Here is a 22,808-nt window from a genome sequence, read left to right as displayed (position 1 = left end):
TCACTCAGCTTGTCCAAATCACACTGAAGCATCTCTGCATCCTCCTCACAGCTCACCCTCCCACCCAGCTTTGTGTCATCTGCAAATTTGGAGATATTACATTTAGTTCCCTCATCTAAATCATTAATATGTATTGTGAATAACTGGGGTCCCAGCACCGATCCCTGCGGTACCCCACTAGTCACTGCCTGCCATTCGGAAAAAGACCTGTTTATTCCTACTCTTTGTTTCCTGTCTGCCAACCAGTTTTCTATCCATCTCAATATACTACCCCCAAACCCATGCACTTTAATTTTACATACTAATCTCTTATGAGGGACTTTGTCGAAAGTCTCCTGAAAGTCCAAATAAACCACATCCACTGGCTCCCCCTCATCAACTCTACTCGTTACATCCTCGAAAAATTCCAGTAGGTTTGCCAAGCATGATTTCCCTTTCGTAAATCCATGCTGACTCTGTCCGATTCTGCCACTGTTTTCCATGTGCTCAGCTATTAAATCTTTTATAATGGACTCTACAATTTTCCCCACTACCGATGTCAGGCTGACTGGTCTATAATGCCCTGTTTTCTCTCTACCTCCCTTTTTAAATATTTACCTGTGAAGGCAGACTCTCTAAAAGACAATACCTCCAAAACAGCAAAACATACAACCAACTGAGCCAAGGCTGATTTTAAACTTAAATATATTACCACGTAGCTGAGTGCAGAGGTTTTCAAGATAGTGCAGAGGGGTGGGTGCAGGACGACACCAACTGCCCTCACAGGTAATGTGTGCAATTATACACCTGGTGGCGCTGCAACACTCCCCTTAACTCTCTCAGGCCAAATCCTGACTCCACTCTCTCCAAAATTCAGTAACCCCTGAAAACACAGATTTAGCTTAGTGGTATCAGCAATATTCCTCTGTTTAAAGCTGTTTGCTTTCTGGTCCATTGCACCATGCAACTTAAATTTATTTTTGAAAGCGCTTATGAGCCCTCGGGTCACGGTTGCCACAGAGAACCAAATCAATATAGCAGCAGCACCTACTTCTGTCTCTGCTTCCAAAATGGCTCTTGTGCTTAAATTCACCAAACCCGCTCCCCCAGCCCCAACAAGGCTTCAAAATCTGTTAATGACTCTTTGCCCTGAATGTTGCAAGTCCATGGGGCGTTTTTATTTCATTTGTCCCTGCATCCCATGTGACCTTGGGTCCTCGTCATCAGTCTCTTTACAACAGGAAGCAGGTAGTATCTCAACAACAATCATAGATTAGATTAAACTAGCACAGCATTTGAGCATTTGGCTTTCCTGCTCTGTATGGTTCAATACCACAATGGGCAGTGCATTTAATATCAGCTGGTCACTCTCATCATTTCCAATTGCAAGTTACATTTAGAATTCCATATGCAAAATGGAAACAAAAGAAAAAACCAATTTTACCACTGGACTTCTGTATATTTAAAAGCACCTCATGAGATTTATGTCAACAATAGAGACTCACCTTCACATTTCAAGCCTTGACGTACTAATCCCCATAACATCTCTCCACAGTAGTCACAGAAAGTTGGGGCTTTGTAAGAATGTACATAAAGAGCATGTGGTCGGATCTGGAAATCTTCAACAGTAGCTAGTGCTGGTAAAGAAAGAGAGAAACAAAGTTAACCATTTTGGGGGAAAAAGTACTTTTTTCCACTAAAATAAATCTAAAAAAAAAAGTCTCCTAACAGCGGGATGTTGTATTTTCAATTAAAATTTTGCTTAAGATAATGAAGTCTAGTCCGTCATGAATCTGTAACAGAGTGTATAGCCCATTCCAGGAGTACATCAGGACAATTCTGAATGTTCAACACAGTAGAGAAGCCATGAATCACATGGTAATTTTTGAATAGGTTCAGAGATATGGCGCATGGGACAAAATTGCACATTAGTTACCAATTACTAGCTATGGTGCAGTTTAAAATACTGAAACTTGCACTTGCAACCAAAAATCAAAGCTGTTTAGAAAATTAGCCCACAGTGCAAAGAATGAGGAAACACCCAGTTTGCAATTGCTCACATCATATGGTTTGACATACTGTACAATAACATAGTGTTTAATTTTGCAACATCATAAATTCTGCTCAAAGCACAATCCACTGCATAATTAAATACTTCCTATTTGTGATGGAAGCCAATAGGACTGTTAACACTGAAAAGATATTCTGAGCTACTAATGTTGCTAACTGATACATGGCATCATGTAATTAGCATGGATGAGTCAGCTCATTGGAAGGAAAGTCAACCCCTTTTTCAGTTAGGTATATACATAAAAGAATACATACTTTATATATATTAGGAAATAGAGATAGTTTAAGTTGTATTTGTGGGTATTAGGAATAAGCTATAGCTTTGAGTTTAAGTTTTAGCTTTAAGTTTAATGTTTATTTTTCCATTTATGGATTAAAAAGGTGAAACCTGGGATCTAGTTTCACTTTAGAGTAGTGACAGCAGGCTTTGTGTGTATGCCTGCATTCTAATGAGATTTTATGACACTTGAAGGGAAGGCAAAACAAACACAAGGTAGAAAAAAAACTGCTGTTGCCTAGAAACAGGAAGCCCCAGAGAGACAGAAAAGTAGTTTCAGTTCAGTTTGAGGGCAGTTGGTCAGTGTGCTCCAAGGTTGAGAGAAGTTGCCAGCAGAAGCAGCATAAGTGAGGGACAGTTAGCAAGTCCCAACGTAAAGTTAGAAGCAGTGACAAGCAGCAGCAGGACAAGAGGGGGAATTTCAAGCAGCAGGTTCCAAAAACCAAAGAAGAAAGTCCCCAAAATCAGGGAGTGGAACAGGCAAAAAATAAAAGTTAGGATTGCATTCTGAGACCTTTAAAAGCTTCAGTAATTCACCAAAACAGTACCCATACATTTTCCAACTTGTCTTCCACTTAGTCAGTCTCTACCCTCAATGTACCATAAACGAGGTTAACTATAGTGTTTGGCGTTTTGAACACGCCATCTTACTGTAATAAACTTGGGAGTACCAGGCAGGTTTCTTGAATGAAACAGTAAACTTTATTTACAGAGCTCCTGATGAAGCTACATACTTGTACTGAGACCAAGGCTAGAAAACTCCGCCGCCAAGATTACCCATGCTTAGGGCTGATCCATCTGTATAGTCATGATCCCCATAACAGTATGACATGTTTAACTTACAATTACTACACTCCTCCCCCTTTAATTTTGTTCTACCTCTCTTATTTACAAAAATAGCTTAACCCAAATATCTACAGTTCATGCAATTATAGATTTAGTCTTTGAGGAAGTTTTCTGATTCGGATGGGGCAATGCAACTCTACAACTTGAGATTCTTCCATTGGATTGACTTGACCGGGACCTGCAGCATCGGGGACATCCTTAGATAATGGCAGTTCAGAATTATTTACTTCAGAGATATCAGGTCTGCCCATTCTTTATCAATCCGGCACCTCAGGGATCAAAGGTTCAACTTCATTTTCAGGTGGAGTAGCTGGTTCTTGGAGTGGCTCTCTACTGCTGAGATGATCCACGTGTTTCCTAACCACCCTGTTTTCCACTTCCACTTGATAAGACAAAAGTCTTGTTTCAGAGACGATTATACCAGGAACCCATCTTGGTCCAGCTGCAAAATTGCATGCAAAAACTCTCTCCCACAGTAAATTTCCAACATTTACTGTGATCATCATGATTCAATTTCTGACTACTCTGGTTCTTCTCCACCTTCCCTTCTACGTTAGAGAAACTAAGCTCAAATTCAACACAAGTACAACCTCTTGAGGTACTGGTATGTGCATAATACTATCTGGCAAAGGGAGACGACTGAGGGCATCTGCATTCGCTACATGCATAAAAGTGTATTCATAGGCCAACAAAATTAAAGTCCATTTTTGAATTCTGGCAGAGGTTATCAGTGGGATTGCTTTATCTTCACTAAACAAACCCAACAGTGGCTTGTGATCTGACACTATGGTGAAGTGTTAATCATGCAAATATTTATGGAAATTCTTTACTCAAATACGACAGATAAACCTTCTTTTTCAATTTGAGAGTAACCCTTCTCGGCTGCAAGGAGGGTTCTGGAAATATATTCTATTGGTCTTTCAGATCCAACATCAATCTTGTGTGACAATACTGCTCCCACTCCATAGGGAGATACAGTACAAGTGAATATTAATCCCTTAGACGAGTCATAGCATACTACCAGACATGTCGAGTGTAAAAGCTTCTGGACATTTCTGAAGGTTTCCTCTTGCTGTGCCTTCCACGACCATATGTGGTTTTTCTTCAACAATAAGTGTAAAGTGGCTAACACTGTAGATAGATTAGGCAAGAAGCGACAGTAATAATTTACCAAGCCCAAAAAAGACTTGAGCTCAGTGACGTTGGTAGGAGAGGGTGCTTCCTTGATTGCCCCAACTTTCTCCTCTAATGGATGCAACCCTTGGGCATCCACTCGATGACCCAAATATGTGACTTCAGTTGCTTGGAAAGTATATTTCCCTTTTTTCAAACTTATGCCAGCCTCCAAATATCTCTTCAGAACCTCTTCTCGGTTGGCCAAATGTTCTGCTTCCATTGAACCTGTGATCAGGACGTCATCCAGGTACACAATAACTTGGAGAAATCCATGTAATAGGTTTTCCATGGTTCTTTGGAAAATCGCAAAGGTAGATGACACGCCAAAGGGTAGGCGTGCGTATTGATACAGGCCCTTGTGCATGTTTATGGTGACATACCCTCTTGATGTGTTGTCCAGCTTTAGCTGTTGGTATGCATGGTTCATGTCCAGTTTCATGTAGGATCTTCCTCCTGCAAGTTTAGCATACAGACCTTTAATCCTTGGGATTGGGTGTTTGTCTAATTTAGCAGCGTTGTTCACAGTTAATTTTTAATATCTGTAGATGCGAATGGTTTGATCTGGTTTCATCACAAGGACGATAGGTCCTGCCCATTCTGAAAATTGGACTGGCTGGATTATTCCTAACTTCTCCAAATGGCATAATTCAGCATCCACCTTCTCCTTTAGGGTGTGAGGCACAGGTCTTGCTTTAAAAAACCTGCGTGTTGCTTCAGAATGCACATTTATTTTAACTTGTAGGCCTCTTATTTTCCCCAACTCATCTTAGAATACTCCGTGTTTACTTTAACACCTCAGGAATTCCTCCTTTTCTGACTTGAAAAATTTCTGACCAGTTCAGTTTAATCTCTTTCAACCAATCATGGCTCAGCAAGCTAGGCCCTTCCCCTGTTACAACAATTACTGGCAGCTGAGCTGCCTGTTGCCTGTAGGATACAGGTACAGAGGCGATGCCTTTCACCTATATTGCCTCTCCAGTATACATTTTTAGCTGAGCTGTGGTTTGCTCCAAAATCAATGGCTGGGTACCTTCGCTGAGGTATTTAAAGATGTTTTTCCCACCACGGTGGTCGATGCTCCTGTGTCAACCCCAATGACTAGAGGCTTTCCATTTACTTGAAGGGTAATGGTGATTGGTTCAGTTTTCCTGGTCTTAAGATTGTATAAGGAATAGTTATCAGTATCAGCAACTTCTGGTTCATCTATATTGTGCACTTCATTCAACTTGGCCTGCTGTTTGAATGGCTGACTTGATCTCGCCCTGCACTGTTTTATAACATGCCCTTTTTTGTGACAGTAGTGGCATTTTGCCTCTTTAAATCTGCAGGTTTCTGGTACATGATTATCTCCACATTGGTAACGCTTTAATTTTGGAATTATTGGTGAGCTGCTTCCAGTATTTCTTTTTTGTTTTTCGAGCGGTAGGGACTGTGACCCGCTTTGCAGTTATCTCCCTGTTCTTCACGTCATGTCCAGGGGCAGGTTCCCAAACCAACTGCAGAACGGCGCCATGTTGCACACTCTGCAAAGCCTGCGAGTCCCTCTCAGCACTCTCTATTGCTAGCGCTATCTCCATGGCACGCTTCAGGTGTATATTAATTTCTGCAAGTAAACGGTGCTGAATGGCATCATAGCGTACGCCGCAAACCAAATGATCTTGCAACATGTCGTTTACAGCATCACTGAAGTCACAGTGCTCCATTAAACGTTAAATTCACGATGTATATGGTGATTGACTCACTGGGGGGTCTAGAGTTGAACTTGAATCTTTGCATGATCACTGATAGTTTAGGCTGAAAATGTGCCTTCACGAGGTCTATTAGCTTGTTGAAGGATCTGGAATTTGGCACATTCGGAGCTGTCAGACTACGGATTAGGTTATACGTCTTGCCCCCACAGGCACTTAGAACTGCCTTCTGTTTCTCCTCCACCGTTATTTCGTTCACCAAAAAGTAGAAACCTAGGTGCTAGGTTTATGTACTGACTCCTGTCCTCGATGGATCAGTCATAAGGTCAATTCTGCCAAAGAGTGGCATAACTGGTGAGTATATTTTTCTTTCTTCCCTTAAAAATCAAAATACTCACATTCAAAAAGGAGCTATTTATCCTCAACACCAATTGTAATAAACTTGGAGTACTCGGCAGGTTCCTTGTAAGAAACAGGAAACTTTATTTACAGAGCTCTTGATGAAGCTACATACTTGTACCGAGACTAAGACTAGAAAACTCTGCTCCCAAGATTACCCACACTTAGGGCTGATTCGTATGTACAGTCACATGATCCCCACAACGGTATGAAAGGTTTAACTTACAATTACTACACTTACTAAGTGTACTACTTGGCTTGCCATAGTCATGTGGTTCTGCCACGAGGTAAGCTGAGTGTAGGCTGCCATTTCTAACTAATTCAATAAATAGATACTGCTGAAGGCTGCTGTCCTGATGCTTGAAAAAAAATAGTCTACCCTCACTTGGTTAGCAGACAGCATCTCTCAAACCTGCACTTACAGGGTCCAGCCAAAGATAAAGAACACATGCAAAGCAAACCAAAGACATGGTAATATATCCATTGATTCCTTCATTTCCCCTGGCCTCCAGCTTTGTTCCATTAAAAACAACAAAAACACAGCAAGAAAGATGCATCTGTGGCTTACTAGAGAAGTTAAGGATAGCTTTAGATTGAAAGCAGAAACCTATAATGTTGGAACAAATAGTAGTAAGCCTGAGGATTGGGAGTGTTTTAGAAACCGGCAAAGGGCCACCAAAAATTTGATCTAAAAAAACAGATAATGAGTGTAAACTAGCCAGGAAAATAAAAACAGATTATACGAGCTTTGACAAGTATATAAAAAGGAGAGTAGCTAAAGTAAACATTGGGCCCTTAGAGGCAGTAACAGAAATTATAAGACACCGAACAAATATTTGTGCCCGCTTTCATAGTAGAAGACACAAATCACATACCATAAATAGAGGATAACAAGGGGCTATTAAAAGTGAGGAACTAAAGGCAATTATCAGTAGGGAAAACATGCTGGAGCAACCCAAATCCAACAAATCTCCAGGAATTGCTGGCCTACATCCTAGGGTTTTTAAAAGAGGTAGCTGCAGAGATAATGTATTTATTGGTCACGATTTTCCAAAATGCCCTCAGTGGATTGGAAGTTAGAAATTCTAACACTATTCAAGAAAGCAGTGTGCAAAGGGGCAGAGAGCGGGAGAGCGCGAGAGGGGCAGAGAGCGGGAGAGGGGCAGAGAGCGGGAGAGCGGGAGAGGGGCAGAGAGCGGGAGAGCGGGAGAGGGGCAGAGAGCGGGAGAGCGCGAGAGGGGCAGAGAGCGGGAGAGCGCGAGAGGGGCAGAGAGCGGGAGAGCGCGAGAGGGGCAGAGAGCGGGAGAGCGCGAGAGGGGCAGAGAGCGGGAGAGCGCGAGAGGGGCAGAGAGCGGGAGAGCGCGAGAGGGGCAGAGAGCGGGAGAGCGCGAGAGGGGCAGAGAGCGAGGGAGCGCGGAAGGGAGAGAGAGCGAGGGAGCGCGGAAGGGAGAGAGAGCGAGGGAGCGCGGAAGGGAGAGAGAGCGAGGGAGCGCGGAAGGGAGAGAGAGCGAGGGAGCGCGGAAGGGAGAGAGAGCGAGGGAGCGCGGAAGGGAGAGAGAGCGAGGGAGCGCGGAAGGGAGAGAGAGCGAGGGAGCGCGGAAGGGAGAGAGAGCGAGGGAGCGCGGAAGGGAGAGAGAGCGAGGGAGCGCGGAAGGGAGAGAGAGCGAGGGAGCGCGGAAGGGAGAGAGAGCGAGGGAGCGCGGAAGGGAGAGAGAGCGAGGGAGCGCGGAAGGGAGAGAGAGCGAGGGAGCGCGGAAGGGAGAGAGAGCGAGGGAGCGCGGAAGGGAGAGAGAGCGAGGGAGCGCGGAAGGGAGAGAGAGCGAGGGAGCGCGGAAGGGAGAGAGAGCGAGGGAGCGCGGAAGGGAGAGAGAGCGAGGGAGCGCGGAAGGGAGAGAGAGCGAGGGAGCGCGGAAGGGAGAGAGAGCGAGGGAGCGCGGAAGGGAGAGAGAGCGAGGGAGCGCGGAAGGGAGAGAGAGCGAGGGAGCGCGGAAGGGAGAGAGAGCGAGGGAGCGCGGAAGGGAGAGAGAGCGAGGGAGCGCGGAAGGGAGAGAGAGCGAGGGAGCGCGGAAGGGAGAGAGAGCGAGGGAGCGCGGAAGGGAGAGAGAGCGAGGGAGCGCGGAAGGGAGAGAGAGCGAGGGAGCGCGGAAGGGAGAGAGAGCGAGGGAGCGCGGAAGGGACAGAGAGCGAGGGAGCGCGGAAGGGACAGAGAGCGAGGGAGCGCGGAAGGGACAGAGAGCGAGGGAGCGCGGAAGGGACAGAGAGCGAGGGAGCGCGGAAGGGACAGAGAGCGAGGGAGCGCGGAAGGGACAGAGAGCGAGGGAGCGCGGAAGGGACAGAGAGCGAGGGAGCGCGGAAGGGACAGAGAGCGAGGGAGCGCGGAAGGGACAGAGAGCGAGGGAGCGCGGAAGGGACAGAGAGCGAGGGAGCGCGGAAGGGACAGAGAGCGAGGGAGCGCGGAAGGGACAGAGAGCGAGGGAGCGCGGAAGGGACAGAGAGCGAGGGAGCGCGGAAGGGACAGAGAGCACGGAAGGGACAGAGAGCGAGGAAGGGACAGAGAGCGAGGAAAGGACAGAGAGCGAGGGGGCGCGTAAGGGAGAGAGAGACAAAAGGGACAGAGCGAGAGAGAGAGAGACAGAGCGAACGACAGAGACAGGGGAAAGGGTGAGGGGGACAGGGGAAAGGGTGAGGGGGACAGGGGAAAGGGTGAGGGGGACAGGGGAAAGGGTGAGGGGGACAGGGGAAAGGGTGAGGGGGACAGGGGAAAGGGTGAGGGGGACAGGGGAAAGGGTGAGGGGGACAGGGGAAAGGGTGAGGGGGACAGGGGAAAGGGTGAGGGGGACAGGGGAAAGGGTGAGGGGGACAGGGGAAAGGGTGAGGGGGACAGGGGAAAGGGTGAGGGGGACAGGGGAAAGGGTGAGGGGGACAGGGGAAAGGGTGAGGGGGACAGGGGAAAGGGTGAGGGGGACAGGGGAAAGGGTGAGGGGGACAGGGGAAAGGGTGAGGGGGACAGGGGAAAGGGTGAGGGGGACAGGGGAAAGGGTGAGGGGGACAGGGAAAGGGTGAGGGGGACAGGCAAAGGGAGAGGGGGACAGGCAAAGGGAGAGGGGGACAGGCAAAGGGAGAGGGGGACAGGCAAAGGGAGAGGGGGACAGGCAAAGGGAGAGGGGGACAGGCAAAGGGAGAGGGGGACAGGCAAAGGGAGAGGGGGACAGGCAAAGGGAGAGGAGGACAGGCAAAGGGAGAGGAGGACAGGCAAAGGGAGAGGGGGACAGGGAAAGGGAGAGAGGGACAGGGAAAGGGAGAGAGGGACAGGGAAAGGGAGAGAGGGACAGGGAAAGGGAGAGAGACAGAGTCAGAGAGAAAGGGTGAGAGAAAAACAGAGCAAAAGAGGGAGAGAGAGAGAGAGAGAGATATAAATGGAGACAGAAAACTACAGGCTAGTTAGCCTGACATCAGTCATTGGAAAAATGTTGGAATCTATTATTCAGGAATTCTTGACAATGCTCTTATAATATCATAGTATGATCAGACAGAATCAACATGGGTTTACAAAAGGGAAACCATGGCATTTGACAAATTTATTAAAGCTTTTCCGAGGATGTAACTAGTCAGGTAGGTAAGGGGAACCAGTAGATGTAGTATGATTGGATTTCCAAAAGACATTCGATAAGGTACCACACAAAAGGTTAATACACAAGGGCTCATGGAGTAGGGGTGATATAGGAGCATGGATAGAGGATTGGTTAACGGACAGGAAGCAAAGAGTTGGAGTAAACAGAACATTTACAAGTTGTAACTAGTGGAGTGCCGCAAGGATTAGTGCTGGGGCCTCAGCTATTTACAATCTATATTTGGTGGGAATGTCGGCTGTGAGGAGGACACAAAGAGGATGCAAATAGATAGAGAGAGATTAAGTGAGTGGGAAATAAGGTGCCAGGTGGAGTATAACATGAGGGAGTGTGAAGTTATTCACTTTGCTCTAAAGAATAGAAAAGCAGAATATTTTTTTTAAAGGGCATGATACTTGTAAATGTTGATGTTCAGAGAGACTTAGGCGTACTCATACAAGGAACACAAAGTTAGCATGCAGGTACCAGCAAGCAATTAGGAAGGCAAATGGCCTTTAGTGTAAGGAGATCAGAGTACAAGAATAAGGAAGTGTTGCTATAGTTGTACAGGGCTTTGCTGAGACCACACCCGAAGTACTGTGTACAGTTTTGGTCTCAATATCTCAGGAAATATATATTTGTACTGGAGGCAGTACAGTGAAGGGTCACTAGATTGGTTCCTATCATGAGAGGGCTGTGAATCTTTGGAATTCTCTATCTCAAAAGGCTATGGATGCTCCATCATTGAATATATTTAAGGCTGAGAGAGACAGATATTTCACGTCTCAGAAAATTGAGAGATATGTGTCATGGGCAGGAAACGAGTTGAGGCAGAAGACCAGCCATGATTGAACGGCAGTGCAAGTTTGAGGGACTGCATGGTCTACTCCAACTCCTATTTTTCTCATGCTCTTATGCTCATACTCGCCTCCTCAGCTCTCCACAGAGTAGCTGTTCTGGTCCTGGCTCCAGAAAGATTGTTGGAGAAAAAGACAGCAATTGCAGATTTCTGAAGGAAAAAGACACTGCTGGAGAGCAATCATCAAGGTTGGAGAAAAATTACCAGGAGATAATGAGAGGTAAAAGGAAGCAGACAGAGAGGACACAAAAGACAAAAACATTGGCATTAGCAGACAGAACCAACAAACACATTGGTATAAATCAACAGAGATACTACAGGTAGAGTACCTCAAATCTGGCAAACTCAGGACCCAGTCTGTGCCAATTTCAGAACTTGCCTGTTTTTGTAAAAAAATAAAGGTACTCCTTAATTCAGTGAATAGGGGGCACAGGAAAATCAAATGATATGATTGCAAAGTACTTTAGGTTAATAATTCACTTCTAACAATTTGGATTTAATAACTCTTTCATGCCTCCCCCATTTCCCTACATCAGCACACCCTGCTTAAAATAAAAGATCAATCAAATTTAAATGTCAAAATACCTAGTAGTTTGTAACTGAAAACTTTGTTTTTTAAAAAGTTCATGCAAGATTGTAAAGGACACTTTAATAACCCTCTTTGAACTGACTTGGGCCAGCCGCAAGAAGGCATTTCTAGGCAGGTCAGGTTGGGCAGATCATTCTGAGCTGGGTCAGGTGGGGTCAGCGTCCGCTAAGCCACTTGGAACTCAGGGAAAAATTGGTTTGCAGACAGCCGGATTTGAGGTACTCTACCTCTAGAATCTAACAGAATGCACAATGGAAAAATAAAATGCATTCAAAGGATTAACAAAAACTGGCATTAGTAGAGATTAGGAAAGAGAAAAATAAGTCAATAATATTAGATATAAATGAGGATCCAGAAGCTCATCAGAACCTTGCTAACCTCAGGGTACCCGTGCATACCAGTTGCTTCCAAAAGAGAATGAGCAACAACAGCAGCAGTGAAATCCAAACATTGCCTGCCAAATGATCAGAATCTCAAAACCATAACAAGGTGGAACGTGCCTGGGCTCAGCCTCACAGACCTGAAGCCCGCCCGAGTGGTCAAGTCCCCATCCACACCTGCCCCAACAATAAATTGGAGACTATCGAGTGACAGTTTCAAGGCTTCATTGAAAATCAAATGAATGGCATCAGCTCAGCACAAGTAAATAGAACACTTGTTTCACAACTCAAATGACCTTCAGCAATGCTGCTGGAGACCAGTTAAATTATATTCTTTCAAGTAATTATGGAATACAACAGTCGTTTGATTCTTTTTCATCGAAGCAATTTGAAAAGAAATCCTACCAGGTTCAGATCAGAGACGACTGATGTGCACAAAAAATTTTCAACTTTAAATCAGCCATAAAAATAAAATATCCATTTGACCCCAAATCAGATCAGGAAACAGCTTCTGACAGCATGGCTCCAATTATTCACTCCTGCTGCTACACTTGCACTGTTGACTTCCCTCAGCTGCGGTGCCTGAGGATACTCCTACCTTTCTCTCATATAAACCAGACTCAAAGATATTTGGAGACTCCTGCAGAGTTCCTCATTCCTTAGAGAGTGAAGAATGGCAAAACTGACACTGCTTTTTACTCCATCAGGCTCACTCATCTACTGAAGTCTGCAAATATAGAAGATTGAAGTTTACAAATCTATTTCTTGTAGTTTCTACGGTGTAACTAGACATTTTAAATAATCTTTGACATCACCATTTACCTTCTGTAAATTTATAGTTAGTTATGTATTACGTAGCAAAAATTATTAAGTGTTACATTTTGCTGATAGGGCTGCCACAAACCCAGCTGACACTCCACAATCCTCCTTCTCCCCAGTCAACAGATGCACCTTATTATCAGGTGTGCTTCAGCTTTGCCTGCTACCTTGAGAATAAAAACCCCAACGTCAGTACCCTTGACAGCTAAAGCAGTGGGTAGCTGCAAAATAGGAAGCAGTAGGACTCCCAAGTTCGATGCCAAATTTGTGCTAGCCCATTGATCTCATTAAGATTACAGGAAGAGTATGGAAACTGCTACAGTTCCCCGGGTTAGGGAGATATTTTTAGACTAAGACATGTTTCTCGTCATTATCTAGTTATCCATACTAGAAAGGCATTATTTTTGCACATCAGGTGACAAGATGATCGAGTTGTCTGCTGGCACTCATTATGTTGGTCAATGTATGAAGAATGGCCAGGTGTGAATGATACAAGGTGCCAAATGGCACTATGAAACTACGTCACCAAGGAGTCATGGGGTATATCTTGACTGTGTCATAGTGCAAAATGGTTGATAGAAAGTCAGCAGAACATTTCTTCCCTCTCTCCTGATTTTTATTTCCATGATCCTTTCACACTGGTTTTGCACCATTGCACAATCAAGATCGACCCCAATGCCTTTAGAACATAAGCAATGAAGGGATGAGAGAAAATTGACAGAATGGGGGAGGGGAGAAATTATGAAGAGTTCCCAGTTTTGAGCTATTCCATGAGGTTAATAAATTCGGCAATAATTAGCTAACCCAGCTCATAGAAGCTACATCAGGACCTTGATAATATGCAGACTTGGGCTAATAATTGACTGGAATTTGTGAGATCTAAATATCACTTGATAATGACTACCTTCAGCAAAAGAAAGCACAACTGCCTTTCCAGTACTTTCAAGGGTACCAGTATTGCCAAGTTCTCCCCTATCAACATCTTGGAGGATCAGTACCAAATAGAAGCTTCACTGGATCAGCCATAACAACACTAACTACAAAAAAGGGGACTATGGGTATTTTGTCATCAGTGTTTAACTACACTGATCCCTCAAAGCCTACCAATATCTACATGGTTCAAATAAGGCATGTAATGGAGTATTCAAAACTCACCCGTATGGGTACAATGATAACACATGAAATGCAACACCAGACAAGACAAGGCAGTTTGCTTGATCAACATCCCTACAACTGGACTAGATACAGTATTCATCTTCACCACCACCAGTACACTGACTGCAGTATATATCTCCTACAAATGCACTGCAAAAATTCACCAAGCCTACTCTAACAGCACCTTCCAGCCCTGCAATCTCTACCACCAAAAGAGCAGCAATAACCTCCATCAGTGCCAGTTTTTTCAAGTCACACACCATTCGGACTTGGATATGTAATCGCTTTTCCTTAATTGCCTCAGTGTCCAAAATATGAAACTCTCAATCTAATGCCATTTTTGGGAGTATTAACATCACAAGGACTGCAACAGTTCAAAGCAGCGCACCATCATCTTCTTAGAGCAACTAGAGACAGGCAAATAAATGTGCTATTGCTAAGATCACCCACAACCTGTGAGCAATTAAAAAAAAGTATTCTTTATGTACAGCAAATGCAATTAAACAGGACAATTTTGCAACAGGATAAAAGCAAAATACTGCGGATGCTGGAAATCTGAAGCAAGAACAGGAAATGCTGGAAAAACTCAGCCGGTCTAGCAGCATCTGTGGAGAGAGAAACAGAGTTAACATTTTGACCCTTCTTCAGAGGGACAATTTTGCACTTATATTGGAACACTGAACTACGCCAAGAAACCAGGTGCACCTAGTAGCAAGTGGCATCTATCAAGCTAAAAGTTTCTGAAAACTTCAAATATGAGTGGAAGGATCTCAATGTTATCCTGCGTAGGCAGCCACTGAACCCTTCGACTAGTTAGCTCCAGTTTGGTGAGAAATGTAGATTATATAATGGTCTTTGCTAACAAGTCATCACTTAGTTGTAAAACATGTGAGAACATTATGAGGATGGCAGGTCACATGGTCAAATTTCCAGGAAAGCCTCCAGGGTTGGCAATCTTAGATAGAGCATAAGATTGTAAAGTGCAGATTCAAGAAAGCTCACAACGAAAGTCAGAATCACGGAAATGTTGGTGGGAGTGGGCCGATCTCAATCAGATATGACAATCCACGTGGACTGCTGCAGTTCAAAGTAACAGCTCATCAGCACCATCTCAAAGATAGAGATGGGAATAGCCAATAAATACTGGCCTTGCCAGCAATGCGAACATCACAAGACAGCATTTGAAATAGAAATCATTAAAATTACAGCATAGAAAGAGGCCATCCCGCCCATCACATTTGTGCTAGTGCAAGTTTTCAACTGGGTCTATCCATTCTAACCCATTTCTTCACCCTTTCCCTTATCCATTATTATTTATTTTCAAAAGTCCCCTTATAAATGATGTTACACTTTCACCTAAAATCAATGTGATAAAATGCTCCAAATTCAAACAACTGTTTTCATTCTGTTGTTTCACTGCTGCTCACAATTTACATTAACAATTTGGACACTGGAACCAAAAACACAGTTTCTAAGATAAAAGCAAAAAACTGCGGATGCTGGAAATCCAAAACAAAAACAAAAACAAAAATACCTGGAAAAACTCAGCAGGTCTGGCAGCATCTGCGGAGAGGAACACAGTTAACGTTTCGAGTCCGAATGACCCTTCAACAGAACTGAGTAAAAATAGAAGAGAGGTGAAATATAAACTGGTTTAAGGTGGGGCGGGACAAGAAGAGCTGGATAGAGGGCCAGTGATAGGTGGAGATAACCAAAAGATGTCAGACAAAAGGACAAAGAGGTGTTGAAGGTGGTGATATTATCTAAGGAATGTGCTAATTAAGGGTAGAAAGCAGGACAAGCAAGGTACAGATAGCCCTAGTGGGGGTGGGGTGGGGTGAAGGAATCAAAAAAGGCTAAAAGGTAGAGATAACACAATGGATGGAAATACATTTAAAAATAATGGAAACAGGTGGGAAAAGAAAAATCTACATAAATTATTGGCAAAAAAGGGGGGGGATCGGAAAGAGGGTGAGGATGGAGGAGAGAGTTCATGATCTAAAATTGTTGAACTCAATATTCAGTCTGGAAGGCTGTAAAGTGCCTAGTCGGAAGATGAGGTGCTGTTCCTCCAGTCTGCGTTGAGCTTCACTGGAACAAGGCAGCAGGCCAAGGACAGACATGTGGGCATGAGAGCAGGGTGGAGTGTTGAAATGGCAAGCGACAGGGAGGTCTGGGTAATGCTTGTGGACAGACTGATGGTGTTCTGCAAAGCGGTCACCCAGTCTGCGTTTGGTCTCTCCAATGTAGAGGAAACCGCATTGGGAGCAACGAATGCAGTAGACTAAATTGAGGGAAGTGCAAGTGAAATGCTGCTTCACTTGAAAGGAGTGTTTGGGCCCTTTGACGGTGAGGAGAGGGGAAGTAAAGAGGCAGGTGTTGCAACTTCTGCAGTTGCATGGGAAGGTGCCGTGGGATGGGGTCGAGGTGTAGGGGGTGATGAAGGAGTGGACCAGGGTGTCCCAGAGGGAATGATCCCTGCGGAATGCCGCCGGGGGGTGAAGGGAAGATGTGTTTGGTGGTTTGGTTAACACAGTTTCTAAATTTGTGAATGGCACCTAATTGAGGGGGGATAGTCAATAGTGAGGAGAACTGCAACAGATTACAGGAGGACATTAATGAAGTTGCAAAACGGGCAAATAATTGGCAAATGAAGTTTAACGCAGACCAATGTGTGGTAGTACATTTTGGTAGGAAGAATAGATAGGTCCCTTATTACTTGGAAGGTGCAAGTCTAGGTGGGCAGAGGAACAAAGGGATCTTGGACTACAAATACGCTAGTCATTACAAGTTGTGCCACAGGCAAGCAAGGCCATAAAAATAAGCAAACCATACACCCGGCTTTACTTAAGGTGATAAGACATAGGAGAAGTAGGCCATTTGGCCTATCGAGTCTGCTCCTCCATCCAACGAGATCATGGCTGATCTGATAACCCTCAACTCCACTTTCCTGCCTTTTCTCCATAACCCTTGATTCTCTTACTGATTAAAAATCTGTCTATCTCAGCCTTGAATATACTTAACGACCCAGCCTCTACAGTAAAGAATTCCACAGATTTCTAGTGGGATAGAGTTGAAAAGTAGCGAAGTCATACTAAATCTGTACTGAGCCTTGGTTAAACTACACCGGGAGCACTCCACAAGAGTTCTGGTCGCCTTAAAATAAAAAGGATGTAGAGGCACTGGAGAGAGCGCAGAGAAGATTTACAAGATTGATACCAGAAACATATGGGTATACGTATCAGGAAAGGGGTTGACAAGCTGGATCTCTTTTCTCTTGAAAAAAGGGGTGAGGGGTGACCCAATTGAGGTCTTTAAAAAATATGAAAGGCTTTGATAGAGTGGATACAGAGAGAATATTTCCTCTTGTGGGGAAGAGCATAGCTAGAGGCCATCAATATAAGATATCCAATAGGGAATTTAGAAGAAGCTTTTTTTTAACCCAAAGGTGGTAAGAATGTGGAACTCTTTACCACACGGAGTGGTTGAAGTGAATAGTGTAGATGCAGTTAAGGGGAAATTAGACTAGCATATGAGGGAGAATGATGGTAAGTTTAGATGAGACAAGATGGGAGGAGGCTCAAGTTGAGCATAAACACCTGGACTATTTGGACCAACTGGCCTGCTTCTGTGCCGTATATCTGAGGTGAGCTGTCCTCTTTTGGCCTTCTAGTGATCCTGATTTAATGTTCCCTATTTGCTGATTGATCAACAAGTGAAAACAATCTTGCGTTATTTATCCTTTCAAAATCTTGAAAATTAGACCTCGCCTTAATGTTCCTTGTTCTAAATCACTAAAACCCCTTTTTTGAAGTTTTGCTTTACAATTATAATCATTTGTTGTGGCATTCTAGTGAATCTTTGCTGTATACTTCCCACAGATGCAATACTTTTCTGAGAACTGCATGCAATATTTCCCTTGTAACCTAAACAACCATTTGTACAGACATCAAATCCATGCTTTTATATTCAATACTGCTATATATCAAAATCATACTGGCCTTCTTATAACTTTTTCCCACCTGCATTCTTATCTTTGAAGGACAATATATGCCCACTCCTAGATCTCCCTGTTCATTCAGTCATTTATCTTATTTGGGGTAAATTTCTTTTCACTGTTCTTTTGAAATGCAGCCAGACAGTATCTGTTGTCCAAGGTCCTCCTAATTTTACAAGTTTTACATGCCCATTGATTTGTCCTTATTCAGAAAAGTTCACGATCAATCCTCAAAGTCCAAGTAATTCGATGAAATGGAGTACAAAACAGAAGATATCCCTGAAGCATATGACTACCCTCATCCCACCTAGCACAATAAGCAGTCATTCATGGCTAATCTTAATACCTGTTCCCTGGTGATCTTTCCACCACCGACATATTCTTTTTAATACCATGTGCACGCCTTAATTTTTTTAAACAACTGTGGCACCTTATCAAATTCCTTCTGAAAAATCCATATTATACATACACACAACATTCATTATCATGTCAGTTCAGAAAGATTGCCACCTGTGGGGCTTCAACAGCTTACCATGTGGAGGAACAGAGAATCACTGACACCAACTTCTGGACTTTTACATTTGTCTGCACATGAGCAGATGCCAGGAGTTGCTGTCAGTTTCACAGGGTCACGATGGTGAACACTGACAGTTTTGCCGTCCTTACAACTGCAAAATCCGAGCTGCTACATTTCAAACCCCAAAACATTTTATGAGGATTTAGAAGGCGACCTTAGTGAAAGTGAAACTATCTACATTTTTTAGCTGTTTGGATATTTTCAATGCTCCAAGCGGGTAAAGTCACCTTTAATTTATGGCTGCTGTTGTGAAACAGGCAGAACTTAGCAGCTAGTCAAGTGCATAACATAGTTTCCCTTGTAAGAGACAGGTGGCCTAGTTTGACACGATGAGGAAATCTGGTCTACTGGTCTATGTTCTACTTTCATTACCTCAGAGCAGTGTTTGTCCAGTGTACAGATCAACCCATGTATCTGCTGCCCTTCTCCTTCTAGGTGGTAGAGGTCACAAGTTTGGAAGGTGCTTTCAAAGGAGCCTTGGCGAGTTGCTGCAGTGCATCTTATAGATGGGTACACACTGCTGTCACTGGGCACCAGTGGTGGAGGGAGAAAATGTTTAAGTGGTGGATAGGGTGCTGATCAAGCAGGCTACTTTATCCTGGGTGGTGTTGAGCTTCTTGACCATTGACGGTGCTGCACTCATCTGGGCAAGTTGAAAGTATTCCATCACACTCCTGACTTGTGCCTTGTAGATGATGGACAGGCTTTGGGGGCTCACGAAATGAGGGACTCACCACAGAATTCCCAGCCTCTGACCTGCTCTTGTAGCCACAGTATTTATATGGATAGCCCAGTTCAGTTTCTGGTCAATGGTAACACCCAGGATGTTGACAGTGAGGTGATTCAGCGATGGTAATGCCATTGAATGTCAAGTGGAGATGGTCATTGACTGGCACTTGTGTGGCATGAATGTTACTTGCCACTTATCAGCCCAAGCCTGAATATCATCCAAATCTTGCTGCAAGATTGAAGAAGCTGGGGCATTTGTTCTTGGATCAAAAGAAGATTAAGAGGAGATTGGATAGAGATGCACAGATTATAGTTTAGATAAGGTAGACAAAGAAAAGCTGTTCCCACCAGCTGAAGATACAAGGACAAGGGACACAGATTTGAAGCTTTGAGTAAGAGATGCTTTTTTCTTTTTACATGGTGAGCATCAACGATTTGGAACTTGCAGCCTACAAGGGTGGTGGAAGCAGAGACAATGATTTCAAAAGGAAACTGGATGGGCAACTGAGGGAAATAAAGGTGCTATGGGGATAGAGTGGGAAAGTGGGACTGAACGGATTGCTCTAAAGAGAGCTGGCATGGACTTGGTGGGTTGAATGGCCTCCGTAGCAGAATGATTCTAAATGAATGGCATTACAGGTGGGATGCGCCTACTCCTGTTCTGTCTAAAACATGCTTCACATCAATGCGTCCATTCATGGGAAACAAATATGGGAGAAAAATACAGAACCACAACTTGGGATAGGCAACTGTAGCTTCACACCGATGTTAAACTTGTGTAGTTTAAAGTCAGGTGTCAAGACCCGAAGTAAAGTAGTGCGACATTGTTGCACTGATTTCCTCCGGTGTCAGATCAGGCCACGTCTCTGATCCAGATTGAGATTCAGTTTACAGTTGTAATGTAAATATTTCCTGAAAGATGTCACAAGGGTGGTTAATGCAAGAGGTGTAAACTAATACATCATACAACCACCAAAAATGAGAACATGACACACCACTGCAACAGTGCAATCTTACCTGCATTGACTATGCTGTGAGTGACCTGGGAATGCTCGATGCAGAACTAGGTGCAAAAGGTGGGGGAACGTTCCACAATTCTCAACAGTGACATCCTCCACTTTAGTGAGTGCATAATCTACTAAAAGCAAATCTTCGCTTCTCCCACCAGAAGACTCCAGAAAATGCAAAAGGGCCAGCTGGGGTATCTGGTTATTTTCCTTAAATCCTTGGAATTAAAAGATGGAATATATTCTAGTGCGACTGGCTATTAATTCACCTGGACAGTGAGCTAGGACTGATGATCATAGTAAGAAACAAATCTTACGGCGAAAATTAAACGGCTTAAAAAATAAAATGTTTCGTGAAACACAGCAAATAAGATACTTGGGATTTAGCAGTAAGTTTTAATTAAATTATTTAAAAAGTATCTCAAAATCACATTTGGAAAAATGTCCATTTAAAACACTTCATGGGCACAACTGATTGTTTATGTATTAGCATGGCTTCCTCATTCAAATAAACTTTATACAAAAAAAACAATCAGCTGCAACATAAGGAGATGGGTTGAAAAGCTTTGAGCTGTGGTCTGATATAGGAAACTGTTGAGCTAGAAGGCGGCAAACAACGCACTGCTGTTTCTATACCAACTCCCTGTTCAACACCTGGTATACCACCCCAGCAAGCCACAGAGCAGCTGCACGAGATAATGGAACTTGTGGTGTTGAAAAACATCATTGCAAACATCTGCTCTGCTCCATCTCAGTTTTGCATTCTCATTCATTCCCTTCAAAGCAAAAGGTAACTTGAGCATATCTTTAGATGATGCAGTACAAGGTTATGGTGATCTGGAATGCAATTCTTGAAAAGGTGATGGAAGGGTTAGGGTTAAAAAGTTAAAGAAAAAAATTGCCGTGCCCCAAAGGAGTGTGACTAAATTGAAAGCTCTAAGTATTGGCATGGGCATGTTGGGCTGAATGGCCTCCTTGGGCTGTAAGATTCTACACAATTTGAGAAAACGGGTTACCTGCTCTCAAGCTTCTGAAAATTATGCCCTGAACCAATCACCAAGAAATAGACAAGTGTTCTTCTAAGAAGATTTAAAATAAAAAGAACCACCACTGACTGCATTTCCGATAAAATCTCCACTAGATAGCAATAAAATTTTAACAATACAGCCATTCAATGAATCAAGGCAAAACTACACGGAAATAGCTGAAAAGTTGTCTCATATTCCAACAAACATTACAAGTATATAGAATGAGACAAGATAGCAGGAAAGCACATGCACTTATATGACATTCTAAATTATCTCAGAGCCGCTCAAAGTGCATTATAACCAAGGAAGCACGATTGAAGGGTAATCACTGTCATAAGGTAGGGGAATGCAACAACTAATTTGGGCAGTCGGTTCTGTATATTTGTCACCCTATGGGTAACATATTTCTCTTTAATATAAAAAGAATCTTACCCCATCTTTTCTAGTATCTGTGATGAAACCTATACTTACCTTCGGAGGTCGGGAACTCCAATTCCCAACAAACCTTAGACCTTCAGTGCATGCTCTGGCTGGGAACTGGCTGCACATGCGAGGTTCGGTTATTTTACACTCTTCAGGCCGGGGACTGGCCCTGTGTGCCCGCACAGAAGATAAAAGAGCAACACGAAAATGCAGATCAGATGACCGGATGCAGAGCACCATCATCAAGTAGGTGTCCCAGGGAGTGGGGCACTGGAGGGGAACAGGGAGGTCCCAATCCAGGGAGGACAACAGAGAGAGGTCCCAAAAGGAAGGTCCAGGTAAGGGATAAAGACAGGGGACAGACATAGGTCCTGTTAAGTTGAGTTAAGTTAAGTTACAAGAAAGGAGCAGAGAGACAGGCTCCAACTTAAAGAGAGAGCTGCAAGGAGCAAAATTTAAGTGAAGTGGGTATGAGAGAAGCCCTGAAGATCCGAGAAGCCAGCTGAAGGTTGGTGACTCCGTACTGCAGACCATTAGAGCAGTGGTGTTCTGTTTAACATGGCCGAAGATCTGCGATTGTGCTTGGAAGGTACAGCTTGAGTGTATTCGGAAATCCAGGGGAAAAGAATCTCAAAAGGCGAGATCGAAACCATGTAAGGTGGATCGCTGTTGAAGCCATCCCAGTGGGAGCGACTTTTGGACAGAATTCCAAGGTGAGATCTTCAAATGTGGAGACTGGAAACCCTTGTGAGAAAGACAAAGTTTCACTGAGGTTGGCTGGCTTACAATGTGACAAATGTCTGGTGGGTGGAATGTTGAAAAATCCATGGAATTGGTTTTGGTTGCATCATTCATCTATTGTATAGTGTGGTGTGTCTGACCGCAGTTCACCTATTAATTCACAAATACCTCATACTCTCACATTCATGGTAAGTATAAGTAGGTATTGTAAACTGTTTTAACTTTCTGAACTTCAATAGTAAAGTTTATTTTTGTTTGTTCAAAACCTGTGGAATCTTGACTTTATTCACTTAGTAAGCACCTTGAATCTCAAATTTTATCTGCTTTAAACAAAACATTATTGGTCCTTAATTGGATCTCCCCCAATGACCCTGTGTCTGGCCAGAGATTATAACAATCTAACTTCTCACTTGGAACTGATAATTTTCCAAGCTTCCCACTTGGTTAAGGGATAATACTAC

General features: G+C 43.8%; 1 protein-coding gene across 1 annotated transcript in view; it reads right to left on the bottom strand.

Moving 5' to 3' along the window:
- prkd3 (protein kinase D3) overlaps nucleotides 1–22,808 on the bottom strand; it is a 396,357-nt gene that overhangs the window by 161,500 nt on the left and 212,049 nt on the right. Inside the window, exon 4 of the mRNA XM_078557299.1 lies at nucleotides 1,485–1,616. Within this exon, the coding sequence (XP_078413425.1) occupies nucleotides 1,485–1,616 (132 nt within the window). The remainder of the gene's footprint in view (nucleotides 1–1,484; nucleotides 1,617–22,808) is intronic.

Source organism: Cetorhinus maximus, chromosome 14 (assembly GCF_964194155.1).
Source record: "Cetorhinus maximus chromosome 14, sCetMax3.hap1.1, whole genome shotgun sequence".
Classification (NCBI taxonomy): Eukaryota; Metazoa; Chordata; class Chondrichthyes; order Lamniformes; family Cetorhinidae; genus Cetorhinus; species Cetorhinus maximus.
Note: the sequence above shows the minus strand (reverse complement) of the source record. Positions and strands in the feature narration are given on the sequence as shown.